We start from the raw sequence: 9,393 nt of genomic DNA, 5'->3' as shown, positions 1-9,393 counted from the left end.
ATATATATATATATATATATATATATATATATATATATATATATATATATTATCAAATAATGTACCTTCAGTACAAAAATTATGTATTTTTAGTATATTAAAAATATATCTTATATTTATGGTCTACACCGCTATGTGAATCATGATTCACACGATAATTTGCCAAAATGTATGAAACAAATATATAAACAACTCAAAATAAGATCAAAAGACATCATCCCTGGCCTATCAACAAACTCCGTCATGAAAAAATAGTAGAATCAGACATTTATTAATATACTACTCGAGTGTGCACAGTAAACTTCACATTCTTTTTTTTTTTTAAATCGTAAACTTCACATTCATTGTGATGCTAATTGGTAAAGATCGTAAGGAAATAAATCAGCCATGGTTATACTTTTTATACTTATATAATACAGTACATAATTAGCACCATATATATATTATATATATATGTTTTAAATCTACATTAAAACAAGAGGATGTGGTGGAGTTGACTGTACAAAACGAGACGTGAAACGTGACAGATAGTGTGGCACAGCAGAAGTGATCGACCATGCAAATTAAAATTAAAGGAATTTGAACAAAAAATTAATTAAGTAGTGGAAATATACTCACTTGATCTGAGCACATGCAATATAAATATGCATGTAATAACAACATTTATTTGCATATATAGATGCCACGTAAGTTCACCATGCAAATAAACACCATGTGCAACGACTAGCAACCCAATTCAATTCTTGCTGAAAAAAAAAATGAAGTCAACCCTCTGCCACAATTTCCTAGCTGCAATTATGAACACAACATATATTCTTCCAAATTCCTTTTTTTTTTTTTAATTATATATATATATATATATATAACTGATGGTTTTAACGGACCGGGTCTACCATAAACCGGGTATAGGATGTCGGGCCTAGCAGGCTAAAGCCCAAGCGATTACAAAAGGGATAAGAGAATCAAACCCGCGACAGGGGGGTTGACTGGTTGAGAATGGGAACCTAGGACCACTAGACTGTAGTACTTGCCGTGTTCAGATGTGCCTGATGGATACCCGAGCCCCTCTATTTATACTGGCTCACCCCTCTCAGATTCGCCCACACGTACGCTCCAAGATCTCACTCCAGCTCCTCACGCCACGTGGTCCACGCACCGCAAGCCTCACCGCACGATGCCCGCCAGTCAACCTCACCCTGCATGCCACCACCCCCCAACCCCCCTCCTATCGCACCGCCGGGGCGCGGAGGGGGCGACAGGTCACGGCCCGGCCACGCACCGAGTGCGCCGGGCGCTCCAGCGCGCCCACCGGCGGCACCCCTAACCGACCGGAGCCTCGCCTCTCCGTGGACCCCTCAACCCGGCCCACTGTCGTAGGCCCAATCAATCCACATGGCCCACCGTCACAAGCCCACACCCAATATCCCCATCAATAACATATCTAGTCGGATCCTTTTGTTTATTTTAAATTTAATTTCTGATTAAAACTGAATTTGTCAAAAATACAATAATAATAATATAATGTCAATGAATAATGCAATATAATCAAATTTAAAATATTTTGCTTTCATTCAATTATTGTTATTGGAGAGACAATTGCCAATTATCAGAAGTGGGATTTGAACCCACGCCTTCTCACGAAGACCAAAACTTGAGTCTAGCACCTTAGACCACTCGGCCATCCTGACAATTAACCATTTATTTTAATTATTTTGGTTTTTTTATGTACAAAAGTCAATAAAAGAATTATTATTATTAGAGGGACAATTGTTGATTGTCAAAATTGGGATTTGAACCCACACCTTCTCACGAAGACCAAAACTTGAGTCTAGCACCTTAGACCACTCAACCATCCTAACAATTAACCATTTATTTTAATTATTTTGGTTTTTTATGTACAAAAGTCAATAAAAGAAAAGAAAAAAAGAGTTCATTTTGCACAATATTGTCTCTACCGTTGCTTTATGTATATTGCTTGCATATAAGGGTGAGCAGGACCCGAAGAATTCGAAAAACCCGCTAGATCCGAAGTTCGACAACTCAAGAGAATGGATATTTAAACCCATCAATGGATATCCGACCTGTCTTGAAACAAAACTTGGTTTCATAAAATTGGGTTAGGGGTTATTTATTAGAACTCAATCCGTTTGAATATCCAAAATATGGTTTAGGATTTAAGATCACACACACACTCACACAATATATATATATACATACACACACACACACATCATCATTTACCTTTTATATATATGTGTGTGTGTTAATAGACCCCTGGTAAGTGGTAACCCTATTTTGCGCAATCGCATCTCCTTCCCTCTTTCCTCTCATCCAAAATCTCTCATTTCTCTCTTCTCCATTCTTTAGTTCTCTCAACTCTCTTGGCTCTTCTCACTTCTCTGATCTCATATTTCAGTTCTGAGTTTTCGACTCTCATGAATTGTTTGAGTTTGAGTCACTTTTCTATGAATATCTAAAGTATTATTATTACAGTATGTCTCTCACATATTTCGGTAGCTAGCCTATTTCTAGTGGTCTGATGACCAGTCGGTGGCGGAAGTTTGTAGGTCGTAGCTTGTATTGCTTATGCGAAGCCCTTGTTCTCCATGGATTTATTAGAGAAACGAAGTAATTCTGAAAATTCTAATTTTATAGTTTTAATTTTATGAAATATCCAATGTTAAATGGTGTCATATACTCATATGTGACATTTTCAATTTGATATGTCTCTTAAATCAATTAAATGCCCCCTTTATTTATATATATATATATATATATATATATATATATATATATATATATATATAGTTTGATATGTTCATATGTCTGTTAAACGGCACTGATTTCTTTAAGTCATTTATGAAATTTCTTGATTGATATGTCCCTTAAATGATCCCTAATCTTTATATATCATCTATGAAATTTCTTCGATTATATGTCACTTAAATCACTTAAATGACCCCTAATTTTTTATGTAATATGTGAAATTTCCAAATTGATATGTTCGTATGTCGATTAAATAGCCACTAATTATGAATATAAACATAAAAAAGAATAAAAATTAAAATATACAAGTATTTATATAAATATTATGAAACATATAGTAAATTTGACGGTGATAGTCTGATAGGTGAAAAATTTATTCGTGTATTTAAAGAGAAAAAGTTATTAGAAAAGTTTAGAAGTAGAGAAAATTTAGAAGTTAGGGATACAAAGTTTGTAAAATAAAAAAATCAGAAATCAAAATATAAAAGAACTTTTCCTTAGAGAATCTGAAAAATAAGTATGTAGTTCAGTGCGCGTTTTAAGCAATTTAGGGGTTAAAAATTTGATGTCAGAAGTGGGATTTGAACCCACGCCCTCTCACGAAGACCAGAACTTGAGTCTGGCGCCTTAGACCACTCGGCCATCCTGACTTTTAACTTTTTTGTTTCAATTATATTATTTATATTAAAATTTTATTATATTATTTATCTATAACCTCTGTTTCAGATTATTCTGAATCGATCACCGCCTCTCTGCCTCTCGGCTCTCGCTGCCGGAGTATCAGCTACTTCCCCTCTCGTCTCCTCTCAGGACTCAGAGTCGCACTGTCGCTCTATCCCTGTCTTTGCCTCTGTCCTCGCATTGTCGCTGGTCGCCTCGCCAGTCGCCACCAAACACGGAATGCCGCCACACCGGTCACCGGTCGCCGATTTACCGGTCAGCAAGACAGCAGGAGTCCTTGTTGGTTCCTAATCTCAGTCTCAGTGTCTCACAATCTCAGGTTGGTGGCTAATTATATTTTGCCCTAATTTCTCTAATTCTATTTATATGAATGTGTGCACTGAGCAGTGAGTATGTCTAATAGAATAATATTGTTTTGAATGTGAAATTAGTCCATCAGTTTTTGCCAAAATATTGTTTTTAGTCTTGCCTAATAGAATTTGTTAATTGATTGAAGAAAAATAAAAGGTGTAAACCTTAATCTGGTAATTATTGATTAGAAATTTGTTGTTAGAGTGCAGTGGACAGTGGTGTATGGAAAGAAATGAATTGCTGTGGTTGTTAAAATGAAAAGATTGGCTGCTTGACTTTGATTAGAATGTTCCTCCAACTAGTTTTACCAAAATTTCCAGGGAAGTAAGAAATGATTATTTAAAGCTGGTAAGTTTGGCAATTGGGTGGATATGGATAACCTTCTACAAAAACACAGTGGGTGTAGACAGAAGATGGCATGTTGGTGGTTTAGGTTATGAGGAGTCTGATGTTAGGGTAGAGGATATTGAGGAGGCAGCAGACCAGCAGTGATACATTATGATGAACATGGCTGAATTTATTTTTGGTGTTAGGTTATTGATGAACATTTTTGAATTCATTTTACTATTGCTTCTTTGCCCCCACTCGAAGGAAATCCTGGCTCCGTCCCTGGCTAGGGTCGACGTCGATGATGAATCCGGTAGCTCCATCTCCATATACCGGCGCAGCGCCACCTCCGCAGCCTCCCGCCTTGTCGCCGTTCCCACCACCATCCGCTGCTTTCTGGAACGCTGCAAATGTGCACGATCGTCTCAAAGAGTTACACGACACTATCAACCTTGCTGAAGCTTTGTAAGTAGAATTCGGATCTTACATTTCTCTCGAAAATGAAAAAAGAAACCTACTCTTTCATGAGTAAATTTCTCTATTCCCTAATTTTTGAACAGGAAAACAGAGCTGGAGGTGATAATTAGGGCGAACAATGTAACGGGGAATTCTGAGGGTTCGGCCACGAGCGATGCGTCCGTTGATAGCTTTTCCAGGTTTCTATGCGTTAATAATATCAATTTGAAATGCCAGGAATTGCTTTCTCTGGAAGCGGCGAATGCATCGATATCGACGTTGAGAGCTCAGCTCGAGCCGTTTAGGATTGTTGCCGATGAGTCGAGTCCATGGGAAGAAAAATCCGCAGCTCTGAGATTATCTAATAAACTGGACAAGTACAAAAGGAACAAACTATGGAGGAAAAGGAAGAGGAAACGTGTTGCAGAGAAGCTGGCAATGGTGCTAACACTGCAATCCTTTTTGTTTTGTTTCAATCAAGTTATGTTCATTTGAAAGTGATCGCATTTTTACTGGAACTTTCAAAACTCTGTTGATTTCCAGGAGAGAGATCGATTCGAGCAAGCTGATAAAGAGGCTGATGAGTGGAGGGCTAGGGAGATAGCAAAAGATGCTGCTAATCAAAAGGTATGGACACTGACAGAATTTTCCTGTGAAAACTCGAATCTTTAGTTGGTTGACATCTGAGCATACAAAATTTGTGCATGATTTTGTGAGAATGACTGTAAAAATAAGTATTAAGTGACCCTCGTTGCTGCATATTCTAATGCTCGCATGACTGCTGCCTCGAGATCATCCCTGTGAGAGAGCGTTGAAAGTTTTTGCAGAAAGGCATGATACCTTGACAAACTTGATTGCCATGGCTAGTTAACTTTTGTGGATTAGTTAATGCAGAAAACTAGAGAATGATAATGCCTTCATTAATGCATCAATAGTGTATTATTTTGTTATTCTTCACAAAGGTTACCTAGCCAATCATCTATACCGTAGTGTTTTTCAAGCGAAAAGAGATTATATAAGGGAGTCTTTTGTTATATTTCACTTAGAAGAATACAATTCTCAGTAACACTGCTTAGGATATCTTCCATTGTTTAAATAAAATATCTTGTTTTCGGAATTGGAGAAATTGTATAAAAGTCAAGAGGGGAATTCCTCTTATCCAAGAATTGCATTGTTTTCTCTTCTTGTGCCATTTTTTTAAAGCATACTTTTACTTTCTTTACCCTATGTGTGTTATGAATTACTAGTATGGTGATCCCCCTACCCATTTAATTTTTAAAAAAAAAATTAAAAAGCTCAGAAAATTTCTTGATTGACATAAGATCACGTAAAATGTGTAATTGTTATGGGTTTTATGGCTTAAACTTTTAGCTCATTTGTTTTGTTTTTATTACCTAAAAGTATTTGGATGTGGTTGCTCTACTATTATGGCCTTTTTGTGAGCAGGTTCAAAAGATGAAGGAGATAGCAAAGCGAAAAGAAAAAGAGGAGAGAAGAAAATTAGAATCTGAGGTGAGTTTGGCAGATATGTTCTTTTCTTCATAATCCTAATATAGAAGTGTGTCTAATTTGTGAACTTTCTACAAGAGTTTTTTTTGGGTAATGGAATACTTGCCAAGTTGCCAGAAACAAATATATCTTTAGGACTGTTGTCCAGAAGATATCCTTTTCCATAAACTAACTTGTCTTGTGATAGTATAAAGTTGTTGGCAACGACACCATCAAATTGTTGTCTTCCACCGGACCCTTTTCTCCTCCACCTCCCCAAAAATCTGGTCAGTAACACGGGAATTTTTCGTTTTCAGCTTGAGCTGGCATTGATGGTGGAGAAGTTGCAGGAATTACGCTCCATCAGGATTCAAAAGTTAAAAAAACAAGGTACGGGCTCTAGTGATCTCGGGTTAAGGAGGTTACTATCTCTCTAGGTTTTAACATCTTTTATGACATCTCCAAGGAATTTAACTTTGGTGTTCATATGGAATGAGATCCCTTAAAACTTAAAAGTTAGTATTTTGCATTATAACTTCATTCTTCACCGATGACACCATATTATTTCATTTCCATTCCAGGACGGTTTCTCCCCGAGGAGGATGACAAGTTTCTCGAAAGAGTTAAAGCTGCAGTTGAGGAAGAGGAACGGCAAGCAATGGCTGCAGCAGGCACAGGTGCTGCAAAGGACGCCATAGCAAACGCTGAAGAGTCCCGAAAAGCCACTCAAAGTTATAAGCCAGATTCTAAAGATGCTAAAGATGAGAAGGAACATGGGAACAATGATGTCAAAGATAAAACAACCTCTTCCTCAGAGAAGGAACATGGGAACAATGGAGGTGGAGGCAGCAGTGCCTATGATTCTGTTTCAAATTTACCAATGGAATTTTATCATTACTATTATGGCAGTAATCACGATATGGGCACGCTCATCGAGGTTCGACGAACATGGGATTCTTACATAAGGCCCGGTGGAAGCCGGATCCCCGGGCACTGGGTCCAGCCACCACCTCCTGCAGATGAAATATGGGCATCCTGCCTGGTGAAACCTTAGATCAACTCAACATCAACATTAGTTTTACCATGTTGCTTCTTTTTTTTAAGGTACCATGAATCCCTAATTTGCAATAGTCACACTTGATTCCGATTAGTTCAAAGTCGAGCTATTGTCAAATCTCTTCTCCTAAAAGGTTGAATCTTCAACCTCAAGGCCCTCAAACCCCAGTCCGACAGAGCATGTGAGAGGATGTAAATCACGGTAACTCAGTGGCTCAGCAAACAGGGTTAAATACCAGTGTGCACAAGGACACTGTTGCTGTCAAGTTTTAAATCTTGATCTTTTCTTTCAAATACTATCTATTAAATTAGTGAACTAAGCTCGTGCCTCCTATTGTCAAATCTCATTTAGATGGTTGACATATTTAAAGCTGAGTTCCGCAGTTTAGTGCAAACTGTGGCCTGTATACAATTTATTAGCTTACCTGATCAATTGCAAAAGTATGAGAATATTATTTTTGATTTTGAATACATAGTACAAATCCTGTACTTTTTTCTCAAATTTTAACACTAGCGTAGCACAATTTATGGTGTGTTTGAACATTAGAAAAACGACTTCTGAAAATTATAGCGCCTCATCCTCGTTGACTGCTATGCAAATATAAGAAAATAACATTACTCATTTGCTATTACCTATAATTTTTGGTATACTTATAAGTGATTAATTTTAACGATTAGTGTCTATCAAAGTAGGTTACATATTTCGCTACTATACAAGTCCATATAGTTATTGAAGGACTAAATCATTGCTCTGGTGGCAATATGGAAAGACAAATGGCTACCAGACAAGAGCAACTTCCATGTTACTACATGTTACTACATATCCTTTCCCTATGCTAGAAGATGCAGTAGCTGCTGATTTGATGAATCCTGATAAACTCAGTTGGGATGAAGAAATAATAAGGAATATCTTTAACCAAAGGGATGCAGACTCTATCCTAAAAATTCCACTTCCTAGGCAGAACACTCAAGATAAAGTAATTTGGGATCCGGAAGAAGATGGAAGCTACTCGGTCAAAAGCTGCTATAAAGCCCTCAGAGGGAACCTGAACCCGGAAGAAACTCAAGCTTGGAGTAAATTTTGGCAGCTAAAACTTCCTCCTAAGGTAAAAAAATTTTTATGGCAAGCTTGCAGCTTATGTCTTCCTACCAAAGACAACCTGAGAGTGAGGAAAGTTGATTGTGATGATCATTGTCTTTTATGTGCTAATGGACGTGAGTCCATCTTCCACCTTTTTGTTGAATGTGATTTTGTCAAAGCATGTTGGAGTTGCCTGGGCCTTCAAAATCAACAGGTTGTTGTTTCAAATTTTCATGATTGGTTACTTCATATCACTGCCAGTATGCACAATGACCAGATTTGCATTATCATTATGGTGTGTTGGAATATTTGGTCATTTAGAAACAACAAAGTTTGGCAAAACCAATCAACTGAGCCTCCAAGTACTGTTGTTAGAAGATCCCAGTCATACTATTTCGACTGGAAGGATGCTTGGAAAGACAAAAACACCACCCAAGACAATGCAGCAACAGATGTACACTGGAGCAAGCCTCAACCGGGTTTTCTTAAACTAAACGTAGATGCTACTATCAACAAGCAAGGGTCATGTATGGGATTTGCTTGTGTACTTAGGAAAGAATTTGGAGGATTTGTTGCAGCGAAAGGAACTCAATGGAGAGGTGTATTTTCTCCTAGGGAAGCGGAGGCTGTGGCTGTGAGAGAGGCACTTAGTTCTAGGGAAGCGGAGGCTGTGGCTGTGAGAGAGGCACTTAGTTGGCTAAAAAGTCACAATTTTGACAAAGTTCAAATTGAAACTGATTCCCTCAGTCACAATTTTGACAAAGTTCAAATTGAAACTGATTCCCTCCAAGTTGTTCATGACAAAGTTCAAATTGAAACTGATTCCCTCCAAGTTGTTCAAGGCATCCATGCTTGCAAAGGGGACTCTTCTTTTCACTTGATTCTTAGAGATATTAAAAACCTTATGAGTTCTTTCACTCATGTGTTTTTATCTTTCACTAAACGATCTGTGAATCAGGCAGCCCACAAGTTAGTTAGGCAGTCTGTTTCTATAGCTGATCAATTGGAGTGGTTCATACACCCTCCTCCTATCATTTGTAATGTTTTAGCTTCTGATATTATTGAATGAATCTTTGTTTTTTCCAAAAAAAAAATAAAAAAAATCCGACTAGAAACATGAGGGGTCATTGGAAGATCTTAACCGATAAAAAATGATGAAAACTCTTTGTGTGCATAGTGTACATGCA

The 9,393-nt window shown here is 37.5% G+C and overlaps 1 protein-coding gene and 2 non-coding genes across 3 annotated transcripts; 1 reads left to right on the top strand and 2 right to left on the bottom strand.

The window, feature by feature from the left end:
* Nucleotides 1-1,604: 1,604 nt before the first annotated feature.
* TRNAL-CAA lies at nt 1,605-1,688 on the bottom strand. Its single transcript has one exon. It is a non-coding gene; the product is annotated as a tRNA-Leu (tRNA).
* Nucleotides 1,689-3,332: 1,644 nt separating this feature from the next.
* TRNAL-CAA lies at nt 3,333-3,416 on the bottom strand. The gene has a single exon. It is a non-coding gene; the product is annotated as a tRNA-Leu (tRNA).
* Nucleotides 3,417-3,510: 94 nt separating this feature from the next.
* Nucleotides 3,511-7,614, top strand: LOC116005483 (U11/U12 small nuclear ribonucleoprotein 59 kDa protein). Its single transcript, XM_031245686.1, has 7 exons — nt 3,511-3,766; nt 4,390-4,590; nt 4,686-5,022; nt 5,125-5,208; nt 6,028-6,093; nt 6,387-6,459; nt 6,651-7,614. Exons 2-7 carry the CDS (start codon nt 4,427-4,429, stop codon nt 7,121-7,123), a joined length of 1,197 nt encoding a protein of 398 aa, XP_031101546.1. The 5' UTR covers nt 3,511-3,766; nt 4,390-4,426; the 3' UTR covers nt 7,124-7,614.
* Nucleotides 7,615-9,393: the final 1,779 nt, after the last annotated feature.

The sequence above is a fragment of the Ipomoea triloba genome, chromosome 15 (assembly GCF_003576645.1).
Source record: "Ipomoea triloba cultivar NCNSP0323 chromosome 15, ASM357664v1".
Classification (NCBI taxonomy): domain Eukaryota; kingdom Viridiplantae; phylum Streptophyta; class Magnoliopsida; order Solanales; family Convolvulaceae; genus Ipomoea; species Ipomoea triloba.
Note: the sequence above shows the minus strand (reverse complement) of the source record. Positions and strands in the feature narration are given on the sequence as shown.

Excerpts from the sequence above, each read along its gene's own strand:
- LOC116005483 (XM_031245686.1), top strand. The coding sequence starts at position 4,427 with ATGATGAATCCGGTAGCTCCATCTCCATATACCGGCGCAGCGCCACCT. Across the intron at positions 4,591-4,685 it reads ATCAACCTTGCTGAAGCTTT|GAAAACAGAGCTGGAGGTGA; the intron begins GTAAGTAGAATT and ends ATTTTTGAACAG. Across the intron at positions 5,023-5,124 it reads TTGCAGAGAAGCTGGCAATG|GAGAGAGATCGATTCGAGCA; the intron begins GTGCTAACACTG and ends GTTGATTTCCAG.